We start from the raw sequence: 21,928 nt of genomic DNA on the forward strand, positions 1-21,928 counted from the left end.
ATAACAGGCTGGCAGGCTAAGAGCTTGGGACTTCCCCACGCCACACTCCAAGCCTTTGATCCTTTGCTTTGGAGGTAACATCAAAAGGAGAGGCATAGAAAGGCAGCTACTACTGTGAAGTTCAATGTTCAACTTGATGGCTTGGCTGAGGGCTTTTTTTTCCCTCTCTCCTCCTCCTCCTCCCCTCTCCTCCCGCTTCACCTCCCTCCTCCCACCGCTCCCTCGATCCCTTCGCTGTATCCCTCAGCTGACAAAAACACACAGTTTGTAGCCAAGGGTTTTTTTTATTTATTTATTTATTTTTATTTTTTTATTTTAGTGCCTCTGACCTCACCTCCATAGAATGAGAATCTGACATAAAACAAGATCTCAACCCTATAAAGAAAACAAAAAAACTCAGCTGTAGAGAGGCTGTACACAAACATTCAGATGTTTCCTTTTTGACGCCGAGGTAAAAGGCGCTTTTACAGCGCCTGGCCCTTCTTTTTCCTCTCGGTTTCTCCCACTGTTTGTGTGGGTAACATGCAGCAGCAGCATCCCTGTATTGCACCTTGTTGCGTCAATGCCGAGCTGGGCTCTTTGCTGCTAGGTTAAGCAGCAGGATGAGGGCAACATACCGTATTGTTTTCTGCACACCCTCTTTTGAATGGATGCATCCTTAAGCTGGATTTAGGGTCAGTGCAAACTGCCTTTGGATAGCTTTGAAAACCACTCCCCTGCAACTTATAAACATTGGACAGTGGTTGTCAAAGTTGCCCATTTTGTGCAGTTTCTGCATCCACCACTGGCTTGCTCTCAGGACATGGGAGAACAGCCGGGCATTTTGCTTATTTTTTTATCTCCCTTTTCGTCTTACAGCTGTTTCTTTTTGCCCTGCCTTTGCATGCGTCTGCCAGGGATGACTTTAAACACATTTGATTTCCAACAGCACGCCTTGAAAACTTGTTCTGAGAGGTTATAACCTGACCCTTATGCTCTACCTCACTTTTTCTTTCTGATTTGGAGAAAAAGAGAGTGCCAGAATTAGCTCAGAGGAGGAGAAAGGCCTGTTTTCTGCTTCTTTCTTTTGTTTGTTTTGTTTTTCTCCCTTGCAGTGTTGACATGTGAAGCTTGCAATCAGCCGTTCACAGAAAAAACAAACGATTTTCATAATGAACGTCTTAACCGAGTTTCTTATGCAAACTCTGTAAATTAAGGAAGAATCAGACGAGGCCGTGGCCTTCCAGGTCAAAAGCGGGCTTTTGCTGTGCTGTTTGCAACTGTATTTAAATGACACAGACTTGATAAAGGCGATCTAGAAAGCTGAGATGCTTCACTAAATGCTTTTTCGTCCTTTATGAGCTTCGTTGTCTGACTGTGCCAATTAGCAAAGGCGTGTGGCCTGCTTTCCCTCTCCTCTTTTTCTCTTTTTTTCCCCCTGTGCTCCAACTCTCTTTCTAGATAGATGCTTTCTCTATCATGCTCCTGCACACACACACACACACACCAAGCACACATTTGGTGTATCATTAGCTTAGTGTGCGGGGAGGCGTGCGAGCCTGGGCTCTCTCCTGCCTTATCTCCATGTCAATCACAGCGTGTGTGTGAACATCAGTTGTAATGATCTCCATCCAGCCTGTCGGTGCGTGTTAGCGCCTGGCTTCCCTCGCCCCCGGAGCAAGCCGTTCCCTAGCTAATAGATGCAAAATTAAGCTGATCAATAGATGGCCTCAGCTCATTATTGACATGTTATCGTGGTGTGGGATTTTTGTGTTTGTGTGTGTGTGAGAGAGTGTGTGTCCAGGGGTTTATATACAGTCAGAGATGCAAGACAGGATGAGCCCACCCCCAAAAAATTTAAAGTTTGCTTTCTTCTCTAAATGGCTCAGACCACTTTATCTCAGGCCTGCAATGATATTGCATTAAGCTAATTTATTCTTGCTCTGTTTTATGCATTTTTTGGATGCTAAAGCCTCTACTCAAAGCGTAATCATCGGCTCAGTGGTAGGAAATGAGATGGAGACTTTGCAAAGCGCCATATTAAAGATTCATCAATAATTGGCATGTGTGCTGCTGTTTGTGTTGCGGGGGAGGAAGGTGGAGGGGGCTCTTATGGACAGATCACCACGTGATTGAGCTAAGTGGTAATTAACCATGAGAGAGGTGTGTATGTTTTGGTGTGTGTGTGCACATCCTAGAAGATGTATGCGCTGTTGCGTGTCAGCGAAGGTGGGAATGCTGAGGGTAAGGTTGGCTGACAGAGTTGATTTGGAGGTGAGCGTTTGGGGCCATGTGGTCAGGTCATTGAGGGATGGGGTGTACGGAGGTGGCAAGGGGGGTGTGTGACACTAGCCCTAGTCACACAACCGCCTCCCCTGACCCTCTTCAAGTCTTATTGTCTCGGAAGCATCCCCCATTTTAATGAGCTCCAATAACCAAGTCCTTATTACTTATTTATTCATTAAGCCACCGTGGCAAAGCGGCAGTACCCCACTGTGTGTGCGTGCATGTAATTGCTCGTGTGCAATTTTTTTTCTTCCCTGTCTTCAGTGCACAATATCATAGTAAATACTGTGTTTCAACAGCAATAATAAGTTTGATTAAAGCTAATTGAACCTAAAATAGATTAGATGAAAGCTAATGATTTTCCCCGCTTGTTTGGGTTACAAATCTATAACCTGAAACCATATTTGAGATTTGAGTTGAAACCTTAAAATCCTGGGCTTTAGCTCTGCTGAGGGAGTATGTCTCATGAATATGGAGGCTGAACCGCTTCAAGGTGCGCAAGTGTGAAAGAGACATGAAACAGACTAAATGTTTGTTAGTTTCAGATGATTCTTTTGTGAGGATTAATTGCCTGTTGGTATGTGCGTGTGATGCCTTCAACATAATGCTTTGTGATTGATGAACGCGCGTAGGTGGAATTGTGTGATAGCGTGTAGTGTTTTCAGAATATCGGAAGTCTTTGTGAAGCCTGAGAGTGTACACACTCTCTCCCTCTGAGGCATGTTTCATAGCTTCCCTATATCCAGTCTGCCGTTTAACTAATTCATAGTGAACTCTCGAAGAACAAAACCAGACACCCAACATCAAGGGCAGCGTTCAGCTCTCCTCCAGCACAATACCAAATACAGCATTCTCCAGCAGAACGTGGGCGCTGCAATCAGCTTACTTTTCTCCCGTAGCAGAGCTCAGCTGCTGTTCACCTTTTTAACTCTCCCCTCTGCAACCTTAAGCCTGCTTCCTGCAAAGGTAACATATGAGTTGCCCAACCTCTTCTTCTCCTAGCTCCTGCCCTGGCCTTGCGTAAGGGGCTCAGACACACCCAGGCCTGCAGACATGCCCGTTCACCTCCACGCAGCTTCTGAGTAGGTCAGCGCGTATGAGACTTCAACTGGCAAGGCCCGCTTTGTTTTGTCGGACCATTGGCCCCTCCTGCCACTGATCTTCAAGGGTCTTCAACGGATTACTATTAGAAAATGATGCTAAATAAGTTACAAAGAAATCCCGGTTACTGGAACTATCTAGACTACGTTAATATTTACACTGGGTGTTTACATGGGTTTCAGCGAGGTTATGTTGTCTTAGGTTTATTCACAGAGCTGTGTTTTGGTAACTGGACTGTTTTGAAGTTAAAGACATTTCACCTGTCGTAAAAGACACATTTAGCTTTTGTCCCGTCACTTGTTGGCTTGTGAAGTCCAGTTTGTATGAATCTCGGCTTCTTGGTCTGCTGGAGCCTGATGTGAATATATCTTGTAAGTGTGGGGAATAAATTTATGTGGCGATATTGTATCGATACAGAGACACCAAATATCTATATTTCTTAAAATAAATTAAAACACTATGGGAATACTAAGGACAGAAAGACTGTTGCCATCTGTCTGATTGAGTTTTTGTCAGCGAGCACAACTCAAGGGGACTCAACTCAGCTGGCTGCCAGCTGGTTGTATTCTTGTTATATTCTTTTAGAATAAAAGTGCAATACTAAAATATGAATTTCTGTCCTTTTAAACAGCTACAAATGTGTGATTTTCACAGATTTCAACAATTCAGTTGTAGACTGATAGCAGACTGACTCCATCTTATGGCAACATTCTGGCAGGGTTGAGTGATAGTGTTGGTATGCTTGATAAATGACAAAGTGGGATTGTTTAGTTGTTGTTATTTTTTAACAAGAAGTTAAGCTTTGAAGAAATTATTTAAAATTGAAAAAAGGTGATAAACAGCAATATATGTAATATAGGGCTGCCACAAACGATTATTTTGATAGTCGACTAGTCACCGATTATTTTTGCGATTAGTCGACTAATCAGATCATGCATCCATTGGACGTAAAACGTACAGCTTATTGCACCAGCACACATCTGCTCTTATATAACTATCATTAACTTACAGCTTTAAGTGTGTAAGGTATGTGCTAACTAAAAATAAAGACAAGATGATAGTTTATTAAATTTTAATGAAATTTGCAGATTGTTTCGGTGAAGTTTAATAAACTCCTTGCTATCTAAAATATAACGGGACACCGGAGTATATTCTCGAGCATCTCACACTTCTGATAATCAGCTGTCTGCTTGACGTTTATTCAGCTGTGTAAAAACTATAACTTTAATCTCAGCCAAACCGATTTACTCAGGAACAATTAAAATACTAAAAAAAGCCAAACAATAACATTTTTAAGTTATCTAAGTGACTTATGTATGTTTAACCTGAGTAGCGAAAGACGGCGGTGGGTTTGAAAACGATTTGCCGGGAGTCCGGTGTTCTCACAGGCTCTAGTGAGCCTTTCCCCCGGCTCGCTATCGAGCTAGTGGGTAACAGACGTCTCCGAAAACGTCGGAGCGCTTTTGAAAATATGTGGTGTCTTGATAAACTGAGCAGATATTTGAGGTTTACACAGTTACTTTCTCGCCTAAAAATATGTTAAACGTTTATTTTGTGACCCAGAAAGAATAATAAGAGTAATATTAAAACTAACTAGCTGCCGCCATTGTTGGAAACTGAGCTGGGCTGCGCTATGAATTCTGGGACAGAGCTACTTCTTCTTCTTCGGGGTTTAATGGCAGCTGGCATCCTTGTACATGCAGTGCTGCCATCTTCTGTTTCAGTCCGTTATTACACTCTTAAATCCTGCTACTTATTCCTGCGTCTTTTGTGATCTTACAAAGCTTCAAACGACGCGTCGACTATTAAATCAGTCGTCGACGATTTTGATAGTCGACGTAATCGTGACTAGTCGACTAATCGTGGCAGCCCTAATGTAATACAAAACTCAGCTTAATGTTAAAAATCCCAATAATGTCGTATCAGGAGTGAAGTATTGTGATAATATTGTATCGTGGGCTGTCTGGTGATTCCCACTTCTAATACCTAGACGACCTAACAACCTAACAGTCTAGGGCCCCAGAAAGGGAAACAAGCCAGTTTGCTTGCCAACCAAATATGTTAACCACTACACTCTGGAACCTGTATGTTTTTGCTGTAAAGTTGAGCATCTTAACTTTGGAGTCTTCGGAGCTTGGATCCAGCCTCAAGAAGCCATTCAAGGAAATCCAGTTTTCCCCACTTACGTGTTTGTTAGTTTCATTTTTTTTTTGCTGCTTTGCTAGTTGGTTTCATCAGACATCCAAGATTATTTGATCTTCAGCTTTCAGGAGAACACAAACCTGTAATTCCAGTTACCTTTGACTTTGTACATCTGATATCTCATTACACTGTTGGCTAATGTGGAGGGACTTGTTCATCGTGTTGATCTGATAGGGCGCCCGTCGTTTGCTTTTGAGGTACAAAAAAAACATGCTTGACGTATACTGCCTAAACTGAGCATTAAGGTATTCTTCAGCTTCTACGGTGTGAACGCTAGAAGATATCAGTTCTTTCTAGTCTGCCTGAATATCCCACTCTGTTAATTGATTAATTTAACAACCCTAATAGGAGAAAGTAAAATAAATCAATTAAGATTCATTTACTACCACTGAAATAATCAGAGCTTCCAGGCTCATAACAGTTTGTTACCCCAGTGAGTCTGGAAGTCATTGAAAGCACCCTAGAGCCTATTTGTGTCCAAGCAAAGGAAACAAAAAGAAGTGGAAGAGTCACTGAGAAAGATGAGCAGCAGGAGGAACACCTGAAAGAAAAGGCATTCTGTCGCAGAGCTGGATGCTAAAGGTGCCAGAGTGCCTGTTCATTAACTGGCCCGATGGAAGACTAGCCATCTCCTGCTGGCCTTCACCCTTCATGCCACTATTTATAGAGCAGCCAAGAGATACTCTTAATGACACAGGACAGTGTTAACCAGGGGGGGAGGGGGTGCAAAAGTCAGAAATGGAACGGTGTTTACTTTCTGAGACGAGCTGAGAAGTTGGCGTATTTTAGAATGCTGTCATATCATCCTCACACTTCCTTTGAGAACTTTATAGTTTCATCCAGGTAGTGTTCGTGGCACACTTTCCCCATCTAATTAATTGAATGAAGTGAATGTAACTATATTTTCTAGTCTTTTTCTTATGTCTTCTCCTTGTTTTTTCCACTTGGAAAAATATGTCTTCTGTGGCTTGTGCAATCCTTTGAAACTCTGGTCAGTCAGCTGGTGTTTGAACAGCACGTTTGTCCACACCTGCTAAGCAAACAGTGATGGAGCATAGCCATACTTATCGTGTGACCCGGTGTTTAAAAAGAGTGAAACAAACTTCCAGGACAGACCTGATAAAAAGAAAAAAAAAGACGAAGAAGAAGCGTTCATGGACAAAAAAAAAAGAGTGTTAAAAGCTGAGAAATGCTCCCCCTTTTCCATCATAGACTACAGTGCTTTCTGAACTAATTCAGAACAGTAGTAGTTTCTCGTTTCTACAGCTTCATTGTAAACGGTGAGCAAAGTCTGAGCTGGGTAGAGAGGCAGGAGAGGTCATGTGCACATTCTACCCTTGTGGGAAAAAAGGCTTATATGAAAGTGTCAGGGCGAGTTTTTCTGCAAGAAAGAAAGCGAGTGAGAGAGAGAAAGAGGAGGGGAGTTTGAGGTTTAGGTGGAGATTGTTGGCAAAGGGGGTAGGGGTAGGAGGTGAGGAGAGGAGAGGGGAGGTTTTGGATCAGGTCAGCAGCCCCTATGCTGTCAGGGCCAGTGGAACCCCCAAGCGGTTCTGGCTTTGGAGTAAATATGGGCCCAGCGGACCCCTTCCCGCCCCAGGGCACACAAACCCCAGGCCTTCCCACATTTCACTTTTATTTTCCTGGTTGCAAAATGCCTCTGGCTATCAGATCAGGTGGGGTGCTTTTTTTTTTTTTCTTTAATATTTACTCATAAAATGTGCATTAGTAGAACCAAAGCAGCCATGATGGACCCTCTTGTGTTGGCTAACTTTCTCTCAGTTTTGTCAAGGAACTCTTGCGCAGGCTCTCTTTACAATAAACACGTTCCTCCTGAAAAGACATGTGCTGTATGCAGAAGCAGACACAACAATGGATCATGTAACAAAGTGGGTTTTTTTTGTTTGTTTTGTAACCAAAAAGATTTCAAAGAGTCTCCTTTAAGCTTTTCCTCTCTGTTACAGAGATTCACTTTCTCCCCCTTAATAAATTACGTGTGAATAAGCGTGCGTTTGCTTCTTCTCCTGCACCTGTGAGTGAGGACAAAGACTGCCAGCATTATCCGCAACAGATCAAGACAATATGCTCAGCTCTCGTTTTTAAAGGGATAAAATTGTAGTCAAACTGGATGGACTAATCTTTTAAGCTCGGTGCAGTTTACTCCGTGCAGCTTTGAATGGGCTCCTCTTACTAGCCTTGATCATTTCAGACTTAAATAAAGCTCTTTATAGTAAGGGGTCTGATTGGTGTAATCTGCAAGCTGTCAATCCCATCTCTGAGCGCCCTCCCCGAGGAGCTGCTGGCCCAGTCGAGCGTGGCATGTTCAAATATGGGTGAGCTTTGTTTTTCAGGTGTGAATCAGTGAATAAGCATGTACAGTACGTTGGGATTGGAGGTGGGGAGTCATGTATATCTGTTATCTGTATATGTTCCCCCCCTGATGTCTGTGTAAAGCTGTCATATTTGTGAAATGAGGTGGCCACAGATGGTCTGAATATCTGCTGGACTCTAGAGCAACACCCAGCATCCATATGCTGACACTAAAACCCAGGCTGCTGCCTTTCTATCTTTTACATTACTCACATGGCTGAAATGCTCGATGGATCCCCCGTTTGTCTCCTGTTCCCCATCTGGAAAGTAGACCAGCGTTTGGGAGCCACATTAGCACATAAGGACCTCTGTTTGTTTGATTGGTCTGGAGCCCTCTGCTCTTAATCCAAAACAAAACGAACAAGCCGTGCAGTGGCATGTGATAAAAACATCAGATGGAGGGGGGCTTTATAGAGAAGAAGCTGGTTGTTGACGAGAAACAGACAGAAAAATCCTGCTTGTTCACACTAAAAAAATGATGATTAAGACTTCCTCTTCTTCTTTGTCGATATCTTATATTGGCGTTTGTCAAATTTTGATGGGCTGTAGTAAAGAAAAAAAGGTTTATTTTCAGGAGGATTTGGGTGTCTGCTGTGGGTACTGGGGAGTGGTGTTTGAGGCCAAATTGCTTCTGTGCCAGCTTGTTGAATTGGTAATGACAGTGGTGGAAGCTGGTGTGAGCTCAGGATGCCCGTTCATTTGTCTCTAGGCTGCTTCCTTCCCCACTACCATGAGCTGTGACACGGTACCAGGGCCCTAGCTTGTTTTCCCTTCGATGACAGTCAGATCTGGGTTAACACTCTGTAGCTCATAACATGTCAAACCTGGGTGTAGTTGCAGTCAGTCACAGACTTGGGTGAGTGGTTCAACGTGCAAGTAGGAAACACCTACTCAGATATAGTATAGTAACAAAATATAGCTAAAACAAGTAAAAGGTTATAGAATTAATCATTGTAAACGGGGGGGGTGCTTCCTCGGAGGTAAGGATATTTCAGGTCAGGTCAGGTCATGTGTATTCAAAAAGAAATTGTTATTTCTGTTTAGTGCAATTTATATTTGGCAGCATGACTGTTTTTACCTACACTTACACATATGCGGTAGGAAAGAGAGAGACAGCTGCAACAATACAGAATACAGGAGTCATCGAGACAACAGAGTTGACTTTGTTTGAGACAGAAAGGGTATAAAAAAAGGAGTTGCGGATTAGGTGGGTTGCAAAGAGGCTTGCAGATATGCAGCGTAATAGAGCTTAAAAATGTTCTATGTGTGATTTACATATTGGATTTGAAGGGTGTCATCTGAGCTGTCAGCTGATGTGGGCTGGCATTGAGACTGAACCCCACTTTGACTCTGTGGCAGGTCTAAATCTTATGCTGTGTTTGGTATTGGAGTTTCAGAGAGTCAGACATCAGCCAATTTCAAGGTTCTTGGACTCTGAAAAGTTCTGGTAATTAAATGTTCCTGTGCTCTGGAATCTTTTATAGACTAAACCTATAAATTGATAGCATTTAAAAAAAAAAAAAAAAAAAAGCTTACGTAATAAACAGTAATGACATTAATTGTAAATTGTAGCCCTTGCCAACACCCCCCAGCCCCACCCTCCCACTCCCCATTGCCAATCACCAATTGCCTCCTTGTGCTTAGGAAAGCAGCAGACGACGGGAATATCGGGACAAGCGAGAGTGAGTTCATCCTTCTGTTAGGATTTAGAGGACTCCCTTGTCTTTCACTTCATCAGAGACAATTGAGTCATTCAGATCCCATTGTGGGGCTGGCCAGCTGAGGAGGGGTGCAGGGTAGTGGGGAGAGAACAAGAGGGATATTGGGTGGGAAGACTGAAAGGGAGAGAGGAGAAGGAGAAGCCGTATGCTGCATAACCCAGAGCAGGAGCACAACGGCTAGGATGGCTCTTACAGGGTGGGGGTCCGTCAAAGGGGGGCTGGCTAGTGTTTGTATGTGTGGGAGGGAGGGAGGGGAGGAGAGACAGACGAGAGGAGAGAGTTATCCTGGAATGGAGCAATTTGTCACATTGGAATGGCTCTTGAGTTACACGGGGGGCCCCCTCATAGCAGGAGAGTTTTCAGGTCGCAGAGTTGGGAACAGGGAGGGGCTTGGAGTAGCAGAGAGGGGGTCAGAGGTCACGGCCTACTCAAGCCCAGGCAGCGTGTCCGTTAGCAGGGCAGACGGGCCTGCGCAGAGAGAAAGAGAGAGAAGGAGAGGGAGGCAGGAGGCCAAGAAGGGGGTGGTCGGAAAGTCTGGTTCCTGCCAAGGCTCCGTTTTCCTCGGCATGCTTATAAAATCTGCAGGAGAGATTAGTGTGTGAGAACATTTGCAACAGCAGAGCTGAAGTGGAGCCACTTGTCAGGGCATGCACTCCCAGCACCCTCCCTCTCTCCCTGCTAGACTTTTGGTGTCTCACTACCCCATCACCCCACTCTGGAGTGTCACCTTCACGGTCTTTACCCACCTCCTCAGAATGTCCCCTTGTTTTAACCTCCCCTGGCTGCAGCTGTGTTTGAAAATTCGAATGTGTGAGCACGTGTACACATGCGCACGCGATGGCAGGACTTTCCCATGACTGGATTCACAATTCCTCCAATTTCTCCACCACTGCCCTGTCCTCTCGCCCCTCTGGCACCACTGGACGCTGTCTTGAATTACCTCATACATGACAGCAGCCCCGTCACTCTCCTCCTTCTACTCCTTGCCTTTTTTTAAGTTTTTCTTTTTTTTACTGTTACAACACCACCCTTCTCTCCTACTCTCTCCCCTTCATGGCAATTAATACCCAGTGTAGGGGGTGCATAAAAAGCCCACAAGACTTCGGCTCTGGAGTTTTTACAACCATTCCCTTTTCCACTCTGAGGACATACAAACAAGCATAAACAAACCCAGCTTTTTAGCAGTAAAAGCCATCTTTGGGTCATAAATGAGTGTTAGCTGTGGAGAAAGACCAGGCAGCAAACTGTTTTTTTTCCCTAGTACAGGCTATAACCGAGGACATGGAGTCAATAACTCCCTCCAGCGTCTATCACTGGCAGACACCCCACAGTGAACCCTTCGCTAATTACCACTGATTTAGACACAGTCTCAGGAAGGGTCGCGACACGCTCACTCTCACCAGCACCGGCACACTCTCGCACACATGCGCACACACATATCCTCAGACGTGCCTGAGCCGTCACTTCTGCGAGATGGCAACACAAAGAAAACGGATGCGTACCTTCGTCGCTGTGCGAGCGCTACCACACAATTAAGCTCGATCTCCTCCGCTCTGCATAGATTGTCCTCGAGGAACAGATAATGCAAACTTTTTGTCATCATGTGCCAACATGTGATCATGGGTGTAATAATTATATATAAATATGGAGAAGAGACTGGGAAGAAGTGTGATTTAAGAGTGTCCGTGGCACTGAAGTGACAGCATAGGGCTGTTACTCCTCTTTGGTGTTAGTTAGTCCCAACCCCAGTGATTCCTCAACGGAATTGAAGCAGATATGAAGCAAATATTCGAATGTAACTGAAATACACGTTGTTATTATGCTGCGTAGAGCCCCTGTTGTCCCTTCCTTCACAGCTGAAACAGTTGCTGTGACCTCTTTCCCTCGAGCTAGGTGGCTGTGACATTGATAAGCAGAGTCAACACCAGGCAGTTGGTGGCTGAGCAAGCCACAGTTTACTGTGTGGTCAGCAAGAATTTATAAATTTCGTACTGCTCTTGCATGTTTGAGCATTTGCAATGTTTTATTATGACTAAATATGCACATGCCCAGAAATTTTCCCGGTCATTTTGCCAACAGGTATGAGCTAGTATTTTTTAAGGTCAACGTAACCGATGTCATCAAATTACAAAGGATGCCACCAAGTTTATTACCCAGACAGATGTTTCTCTTGACCTGTGTTTCTGCTTATCTGTGTGCGTGTGTGTCAAAGAGAGAGAGAGAGAGGGTGGGAGAAAGAGACAGACTGACTTCTGATAGAGGCCAAGTCAATCATTTATGAGTGCAGTCAAGAGGTTTAGCCTTAGACGAGCGTGGTGGTGAGACGCCATGCTCTATCCGCTTTATGGGTTCTAATAAAATGTCTGACAACAGTCACATTTATGACATTAGGTCATCTTAAAGCCATAAGCTGCGTACAGTGCCAGCCCTAACTCGACCTTAACTCCAAAAATGTGTCACTGAATCACGTGTCTGCTGCTTAGTTAACATTAAAAAAAAATTAAAGATAAGTAGAGCTCTAAACCTGCGACAGAGCCTGGTTACCACATGTGTGCTATGTGTTTCTGATATGATTTGGTTTTGCACAGCTTCTTCATGCTGCTGCCGCTGCTGCTGCTGCGGACTCTCATGTGCATGCTTGACCCATCCTCACCACCTTCTACCATCCGCCTTTAGATCTTTATTTGCGTTTCCATGTTTTTAAGTTTCCACATCCATACACTTGTCAAGAAATGTCGTCTCCCCCTTTTTTTTTGTCTTTTTTTTAATTTGGTCTTTTGGTTTTTGCTTTCTGCATTGTTAACATGTTTTGTTTCTTTCTTTCCATTCTGTTTCCTTTCTGCCATTCAGTACCTACAGATGAAATGGCCCCTGCTAGATGTTCAACCAGGAAGTCTTCAAAGTAGACAAGCACTTAAAGATGCCAGGTCCCCTTCACCGGCACACATCGTTGTAAGTAATACGCCGCTCGGTCCTTTATCTCTTTCTTCCCTCATTCACGACTGACGGTGCTGAACAGAAACAAACCCTTGGACTTGAATACGCATAGCTGTTTGCATTTACCCTTAAACACAGTCACTAACCACCCAGTCAGTTTTATAGCAACTTTTTCTTTTTTGTGCGGGTGCACGCTTTGACAAGGGCAGTTTCGTGGGTCCCAGAAAGCAGAGGTTTTGCAAGTGCGATCAGGGGCGGCCGCTGTGGCAGGTGCTGTAATCTCAGGGAAAAATGATAACTCCCGGGCCAGGCTGAGCTGGCTGATGGTGGAAAAACTGGTCTCGTGTTGACAACTTTTTCATAAGAATAGGCTAACGCTGGGCTGCTAATACACCGCCTTTGAGAGAAGCGTGGGCGTTCCTTCAGCATTGATTACCCTACCCATGTAGTTGGAGGAGTACTCTGGCAGGAGAGTTGGCTGGACAGCCATAGGGGCATATTCAGTACATGCACATAACAGAGCATCTATCCCAGGCATGTCAATATCTAAGAGGCTAGCAGTTCTAGATTGAACAGTTGAATATGAACTTCATAGTTAGCCAAAGGCTTAAAGTTTTCAGGAGGTCAGCGGAGAGGTTGAACATGGGGAGGTGTACGTATGTGGTCACAGGGTTAGCGAGCCAAGAAAATCAATGAGAGTAGGGATTGAGCAGAATTAGTGAGGTGGCCATCAACGCCCTGGGCCGTTATTGGCACAGTTGTTACTTTTGTTTGGAGTGCATTAACTGTTATGAAAATGAAAATTTGAGAAGGAGAAACCTTCCAAGTTTGTATCCTCGTGAATATAATATCTCCTGTGGTAATGGCTACAAAGTAACCCCCCCCCCTTTTTTTTTTTGTGTTTGCTGCACAGTTGTCATCATGACTCTGGAGCTCACGCCAAACTTAGTAAGGATTTTTGTCACGCAGATTACACTGTCAAGACACGGTGTCCCTCTGAGTCACATATGACATTTGATCAGTTCACTTACATTTATGGCGTGTAGTAAATACGTGCTCGAACGCTTGCTGAAAAGTTGGCAAACCAAAGCCTCTTTAGTGTTTTTGGCTATTTAAGTTAAGCACAACATAGCTTAAAAATAGCAGGACTTGACAAGGCTTTTTATTTAAAACAGAAACCCTGTCAAAAGTGGTCTTCAAGACAAAGAGCCAGTGATGACAGCGTTATTCTGAACAAAACAAGCCCAGCTAAGGCCCTCCTTATCTTCGCCCGCGATGCTAGTGTTATTTTTATACCAAAGAGTTCAGGGGGCCTCTTCTTACTCTGTTATTTTCGGAGACGCTGAGAAAAAGAGTCCCAACTTCTCTGAAGTCATTAAACTGGTCGTAGGCAGCAAACGCTGCAGGTAAATACTTGAGGTTTTATCCTGCTATGAGTCATATGGCTGTAAATACCACCTCACATACGCATCAACTCGTGCAGCACAATTCACGTTTCTTCCCCGCATGAAGAAGTTTAAGGACAAGAAAAAGCGCTGCAGCTCTAACTTTGGAGACTCTGGGGGTGACGTCATGCTGCTTTTCTTCTGTAATAAACTGCTTTAATTAGAGACCTCAGTTGGCTGCTAAAATGATCTATAATTGCAATTAAAGCACATTTTATAAATGTAAACATCTGATTTTTAGAAGACATAGAGTAAGCTCCATTACAACGCCACACAGTCAGTCAAGCATGAAACAGTAATAGGCTTGGAACAAAAAGGCAACACCAGCTCAGAAAACAGAAATTGGCTATGGGGCAAAAACAAACATGAAACAAGAAAGATGGACAACCAGACTGATGGAAGAAATAAGCTCGCAACAGTGAAAAGTAGAGACCGTACCTATTGAGTTACACCAAAAGATAAGAGACATAAAGACATAAATTGGTCATAAGTAATAGATCAGGGAGATGTAAAAGCAAAATGCATGAAGAGAAGCGAAACCGTGGCCAGATCAGTTTTCTCCCAAGTTTAATAAAATCCTGGATCATTTTATGCCAAATGACACTTTAAGGCAGTAAAGTGGGATTAAATGTAACAGAAAATTGCTGCTTTAAAACAAATAAAGACGAATAAAGTTATGTTAAAAATAGGGATGCTGCAGTTGTGACATTCTGAAACAGACCGTATTTTATTTTGTCGTTATCTCGTTTTCTTTTAAGCTGGTGGGCGGAAAATAAATCCTTATTATAAACATTTAGCTCTTACATTTAGCCAGTACCACAGATAAACATTGGACACTGTAGGTCATCTAGTTTGCAGAGCAACATGTACATATGTTCATCCAACATAACCCCTAGTAAAAAGGAACAGTTAAGCCTAGTGTGGGCACAGATGGGCTTTGAGCATGGATACAATTTAGTTTGGGACAGAATAGGTGATTTCTGGCCAAAAATAATAGTGAACCTAAGCAACCTTTTTCCAATTCAATCTCCTAAATGGGTTTTTACAGGGCTGTGAGTTGGATTTGATAATTAAAACCTCATCTGAATCCTAAATAAACCTTTTGGTGTGCTTTTTGCTTTCTTTGGGCTTTACTTGTAAGCAGAGAGCCAAAGAAATATCACATTGCAATAGTGAGAGCGCTCTTAAACTCTTAGTGTGATTAGTACTGACAGTGATCAATATGGGAGAATATATTGTAATATCTGTGGTCATATTGCCCAACCCCAGTGTGATCTGTTTGATAGAGTACACAGGCTGGTAAGATCAGAGGCATTGCAGCATGGCTGCATAGGCACACAACTGGCTGTTAGTACAAGTGATGAAATTGAATGTGAACTGCAGCTTGTATTGTTGCCACTCCTTCCATCCTGCTCCAGCATCCACCTCTGACTGAGAAGGAAGTGTGATTGAATGTTTCCCTGGTTTGCATCATATCGGCTGTCATACATATAGAAAAGACAGATAACTGTGTACAGCGTAGTGAATTCCAATGATAACCCCACGCGGACTCCCACAGGTGTCACTCATCGGTCAAGCCTTTTTTTCCCTCCTTCTTCTTCGTCTTCTTTTTTTACATCTACAAGATGTAGGTCTGCACGATCTAGTACGTGATCCCCTTATCAATCAATTGGGCTGTAAACGGTAGCTTCTTTTTGTTTACAAATGCAAAGAAACATTCAAGCACCTGGACTCTTCCTGCCTGGAGCGCTAGCAGGCTGCTTCGACAGTGATAAGAACCTCTTGATTGGCCTGTCGATAACAGCAATCTGAAGCCCGAGTGACCCAGAGACAGTTAAAACAACAATATAAAGACGGAGAAAGAAGGAAAGACATCGATGCCTGCAGATAAAGCCTCTGAGAGAGTTAAGGCACAGAGAGATGGGCAGGGACAGAGATGCAGACAGATGGTGTCATTTCTGTCTGGAAGGCTCATTCGAGGTGGAGCACTGGAGGATCAGCCAAGAAAAAGAGGAAGTGACCTCACGCCGGCTGGTCTTTCTGAGGGCACGGTGTATGCCCCTGTTTACCATGCCCTCAAAGGGGGGCACGCAGGACTTTTTGAAGTGCCTGACCACCCCGCAGGCAGCCTCAAAACCTGCCGCTGCTGAACTTTCATGCCATTGGTTGAAAGTTATTCAATATTTATCTGCCTATTGATGTGTATTTCTAGAGGGAGAGACTCCAAGAAACATTTTTATGCCTCACACAGCTCCTGAGGGAAAGATCATAAACAGTCCTTACTTTGTCAACTTGCCTTTTTATTGTGAGGGTTTAATTTGACACTGTGGTCTTGAAGACTCTTTGTGCACACTTGGCTAGAGGAAGTAGCCTGAAGCTGGTTGATAGGTTTTGGAGTAAATATGCGTGACTTAATCAGTCTTACACTTTTATTTAGATAGGGATTATTGCGTTAACCGGTAACACAACATGTCACAACATGAGATTGTTTTGGAAATCCACCTCTTACACAGCATGTGTTGATGGCATCAACAGTATTGCTGTAGCTGAAATCCAGGCTCTTGTTGGTAATGTCATGGCATCATTTATCAACTTTCAGAAAGTTTTTTTCTTCTTTTTTCTCAATTTTAGTTAATCCAGTACCAAGAAACCAAGATATGCCATTCTAATTGAATCACATTTCCTAATTTGCTATTCTGGGAATGGTGGGTGGGCATGTCCATGTTAAGAGCATACGCACACAGTCTACTTTCTGACATCCACGTGCACAATCATGCACACGCGTACACAACCCTAGAGTCTAGAGTCTAGTCCTGGACGAACAATGTCTCCATTGTTTTGTGGGCTTTCACTGGCAGCAGGGGACGGCTGGAGTGTTAACCATTTCCCGACTGCACCTCGCTGTGTGCCATTGTGTGCGTGTGTGTGTGTCAGAGGAAGTGAAGCATGGGCTCAGGGATGAAGAGAAGAAGGGCACTCGCTCCAAGTGTATGGTAATTAGTGTGGAGGAAGTGATGGAATCTGGGCATTTTTACGGCTTGTAAGACCTCCCACCTGAGCTTTTGCAACTGTTGAACATGCGTATTTTACTCCCATTCGCTCTCACCAGTTCTATACTAGAAGGAGGCTGGGAAGAAAATAATACAAAGTGACATATTTTTGATATTAGGTTGGGGGGAAAAAGCAGCTTTAGCCATGCATTCAGAAAAGACAGACCACAGTGCCTCTGTGGATTCCTATTATAGTCGTGCGACTGCTACTCGAGGTCAGCATTAGAAAGAGACAGGATCACATTCACCCTCCTTGACCACTTCTCTGTCCATTTTGAGGGAAGAGGGATAAAGGGAGCTTCCTGTGGTCTGAATGGGCCATGCACCTGGGCTGTCCAGACAATCGTCCAGGCCTCCGGGAGGCCTAGCCTTCTCTCTTGTTAATTAGCGACCCTGTGGTCAGCAGCCACCACCCACAAACTGTCCATAGGCTTTACCCAGCGCACTTTCTCTATCCTGGCTTATGTCAGCCTTAAGCTGCTTTTTCCTTCTGCATTTAAGCCCTTTTCTAAATAACCTCTTCTACTCCACCCCACCTTTTGTCTTCTTTTTGTTCACGTGCATCCATCCTTGTCCTTCACTGCACATCTCAAACATAACAAGTTATTTTCATCTGATTCTTTTATGTGCAAGTATTTTCTTAGTTGAGTTTACTAATACTAATACTGCATTTTGTCATTCTATACACCAATATGTAAATCCAACTTATCATGTAACACCACTGAAGATTTCATCTACATAGGCTAGTTCTTCTTGGCGGTGCCATCCAGCTCTCAGATTAGAGACAGCTGTGACTGTCCGCTGTCACTCGCCGTCTTCTCCAGACAAGGAGTTTGTTCAAGGGGTCACGCTTACATCATCGGCTCGGGCCAAAATCTGAGGCAGTTGAGACATGGCGTCAGGCCCGGGAACTGTGACAATGAAAATGAGAGCACCTCAGTCATTGTATCTGTCCAGCAGTCTGGACGGTGGCTTGTTCCCACAGACAATCCACTCAGTGTTGGCTTAGTCAGCAACAACACCACAACAAAGCCCGAAGAGTCTCCTTGCTCCTTGGATTTGGAACATAACACCTTAATGTGTTAAAACACCTGATAACTTGTTAACAGGCCACCCAGTGAGAATACAAATTGTTAAATATTTAATTTATTTTGTCAAGTGTGCGTATTAAATTTAAAGACATAGTTAAGTGTCTCGCCCTCTTGGCTCTTTATCTCCAGCCCTTATTTTCTTCTCCTCCTGTCCTTTTTAAATGTGCCAGTTTAACCTCTGAATGCCTCTTAAAGAAAAAAATCGGTATTTGAAAACCTAGTAATGTAGTTCACAATTTTAAAGCCTATATCAGAGAGGTAAAAACACCTGAAAATTCTGCTCTGGGGACTCAAAGTCGCCATCATTTTATTTCAGGCGTAATTTGTTCTGCCATCAGTAAAAGCACGACTGGTGACACCTTTCATCCTGTCGCCTGTTTGCAGTTAAAATATTTTGAGCTTTTGCCAAAATGGTGGCGACGCTAAGTCCCTAGATCAGCTGACTGCTGCTGAACATATGTGAAGGTGCGCATGCTGAGGAGATGAAATGTTCTACCAAAGTGAAATACTGTTTGAACAACCAGCCAGCCAGTACTGACAACCGCGTAACCCCGTGCCGAGCCAGTGTTCTCCCATTCTCTCCGAGTAAAATTAGTCATAACGGGGCCGAGCGCGCACCCAGGAGAAAGCTGAGCCAGCAGAGATGAGGCAGTTGCTTAAATAACTAAAAGGCCAGGGGGATGAGTTATTTCCAGGGAGAACACGTTGCTTTCTGCATAAAACCTGGCCGGCTGGGATTGAGTGCAGATATCTGTGTGTTCGTGTGTGTGTGAGAGTGTACGAGTGAGAGAAAGAATAGATGAGAGATGGAGAGCTGATATAATTGTGTGACTTGGGAACGTCCATCTTTGCCTTACAGGGGCCCTTCCGCTGGGAATTCCCTGGACAGTCAGATCTGAGCCTTCACCAATTTCATTTGGTGAGAGACCTTTGAATTCCAAAAATATCTTCTTGGATTTTATTTTTGGTTGATTCCACACACAAATTAACAGCTGATAATTGATGATTTAAAACAACAGCAACAAAAATAAGAATGAAAAATGAAATCCTGGTGATGATGATGATGATGATGATGATGATGATTATGCTTTGCTGTTTATTGCGCTAATTCAGTGCTGCTGCTGTAATGCTAATGTGCTTTTTGAATGTCTAAAATGCCTTCATCCAGGTGATGGTACCGGAGGGACGGTGCTCAGGCTTCATTCTTTTATATCCATTTAACTTCTTGGATTTTCTTTTCTTTTTCTTTTTATGTTCAGCTTTATTCAGCTTTGAAAATGTCTTTGCATGTGACTGTTTTTACTTTCCAGATCTTTCTAGTGATAACATTTTTTAAAAAGAGGAGTAAGAAAAAAATAATGCATGTTTTAATGGGTAACATCCTTTTTAGATGTGCAGTGTGGCAGGGTAAGACCTTTTTTATGGGGGTAGCCAGGTTGAGACTACCCTTATATTGAGATGCCAAATATATCTGAAAGGACTGCATACTGTTTATTGTTATTATTGCTGTTTCAAAGAATTTTTATAAGGTTATTGGAGTTGAAAATATGAACAAATGGATGAAATTGCAGTTCTATTTGTATATGCAAAACTCCTTTACCGGCTTCATTTCTGCTTGTGTGGGTTGGCTAAATGTTATAGACAGTGAGGGCAGTGGGTACCCCTGGCCACCCTTAACTCTGCCACTGTCTGTGCACTTGTTTTGAATATTGAGAGTTTTCCTTATTCCTGGCATTTGGATCCAGATTTTATCATAGAGCAGTAACTCGTTGGTTACAACTTGTAAAGTTAGTCCTGTTTCTACTGCAGTGCTGACATTCTGAGGACATCGCTAAGCCTTGTTTTGATTTGCTTCAGTCGGGCATTGGGAAGTCAGAAAGAGGCTGGCATTACGAAGCCCATCAGAGACGTCTTAATCTCCTCTGAGACGTCCGTGGCTCTCTGGATTGCTTACTTGAATTGTTTGACTAATCAATTGCTTGTTGATTTTGCACACCATGTGCAGCCTTTGTTGTTAGGAGGGAAAAACCCCCAAACATAGTCCCTTTAAAACAGGCCGAAGGGAAATCAGCTGTTAATGTGGTTTACATTCCTCCGTCGACGTCAACGTGATTCTCCCCCCCTCCCCTCTTGTACAAGTGCCTTTGCTAGAACTTGTTTGACAAGGTCTGTAAGGATCACTGTTGGGTGTGCCTGTCTGTCTTTTTCTGTGTGTGTGTGTGTGTGTGTGCTCGTGTCTTACAAACAAATCTTTGTCTACACGAGTGTGTGTGCGTAGTGTCCTTGTGTCTAAGGTGTGACTTATTTAGATGATAGATAGTCAGGTTATGGTATAACTTTTATGTGAGTGCATTCAGGAGTTTGAGTCTATTTAACCCAGAGCTCTGACTTTCAGGCTTTCAAGGAGTGGATCGAAAGCCCCTAACTAAGTAGGCTTTGGAAAAACATGACAATCAAGTCAGAGTTTATTTGCACAAAGAAACAGGGTCAAGGTTCAGGAGTAATATTAATGAATAATCTTAATTTATGACGAACCACTCCTCACATCTCGGCAGTCGGGGTGTGCTCGCGTTTGAGACATGTCCTCAGATAGGACGATCCCTGGTTGCATTTCTGTGGTCAGCCTCGCGAGTGACAACAGACTCAGCGTCTCGGTACGCTACTGTATTAACACTGGAGGCCGTTTCACAGGGAAACTTGTTTTGACAGAGCTCCAGGTGTCTCATTGTTAGGGATGACATGGTTCAACAGATTTACCAATTAGCGCCGGGTTGAGTGCGCAGGGTGGGTGGTAGCAAAGAAGAGGGGAGGGAAGAAATGAAACTCGGAGCGGTGGAGGCGGAGTGAGAGTCGGACGAGGCGGATTTGGCCACAGTGATGGAATGAGGTTTTAAGTGAGCGGGGCGGGTGGGGAGGGGGGTGGTGAAGAGGGGGTGACCATAGGGGAGGCAGGCCTGAGTAAGGCGATCCTTGACCTCATTTTTTTTCCCCCTCCCGGCAGTAGTAAGGAAGGGCCTGAGGTTTCAGCCGAGCCACAAAGAGGAGGGAAGAGGCAGTGGGAGGGTAGCAGTGGCTCATGGCAACTTTTCAGGAGTTTGTGGCGTTTCTCTTGCAGACAAACTCCTACCTCTTACTGTTGCTGCTAACACGGGTCCATCTGCAGGAGTGGCAATTTCTTTTCGCCGCACCGCCTCACCTCCCCCGCCGGTTTGTTGTTCTCACTCTGGTACGAGGCAGAATTGTGCGGGATTAAACAAAATGTTATTACTCCGTGCTGTTATTACTCTCACTAACCCTCTTTGTGTTTCCTCAGAAAATTCTGCTCCTTTTTTCCAGGAAGTTTGGAAGTGAACTTTAGAGAATGGGGTGAAGAGATTTAGAGAATATATCCCAGGGGTGGCCTGCAGAATTTAGTGTTTTTTGGCTCTTGATTGTTAGCACATGCACACACATACACAAATTCTTTGTAGCATGCATGTTGTGCAGGTATCACTGCCCTTTGTTTAGTTTTAAAAAAGCGGGCGGTTGAATATATATATTTATATATTTCTCTCTCTCTCTCTCTATATATATATATATATATACACACACAACTAGTGAAGGTGTGTTTGCAGTATTGTGCTTCTTTCAAAATGACAGCCTTCTGTAGTTGAGAAAAAAATCACTTTTCAGAGGAGCATGCCTTTTTTTTGAGCCACAACAAAGAGAAGTCAGGCTTTTTCTTTATGTAGGAAACTGTCAGTTTACAA

General features: G+C 43.7%; 1 protein-coding gene across 37 annotated transcripts in view; it reads left to right on the forward strand.

Moving 5' to 3' along the window:
- tcf7l2 (transcription factor 7 like 2) overlaps positions 1-21,928 on the forward strand; it is an 88,971-nt gene that overhangs the window by 18,716 nt on the left and 48,327 nt on the right. For 21 of the 37 annotated variants that reach the window (XR_010094789.1, XM_063482955.1, XM_063482954.1 and 18 more), the window contains exons 4-5: positions 12,507-12,608; positions 19,039-19,098. The exons of 5 other annotated variants lie outside the window; for them this stretch is intronic. Coding sequence is in view for 31 of the 32 variants with exons in the window: in XM_063482955.1 (XP_063339025.1) it covers positions 12,507-12,608; positions 19,039-19,098 (162 nt within the window). In the remaining variant the exon portion in view is untranslated. The remainder of the gene's footprint in view (positions 1-12,506; positions 12,609-19,038; positions 19,099-21,928) is intronic. 11 more of the 37 variants (XM_063482965.1, XM_063482964.1, XM_063482943.1 and 8 more) reach the window with 1 other exon arrangement.

Source organism: Pelmatolapia mariae, linkage group LG8 (assembly GCF_036321145.2).
Source record: "Pelmatolapia mariae isolate MD_Pm_ZW linkage group LG8, Pm_UMD_F_2, whole genome shotgun sequence".
In the NCBI taxonomy this organism is placed as follows: Eukaryota; Metazoa; Chordata; class Actinopteri; order Cichliformes; family Cichlidae; genus Pelmatolapia; species Pelmatolapia mariae.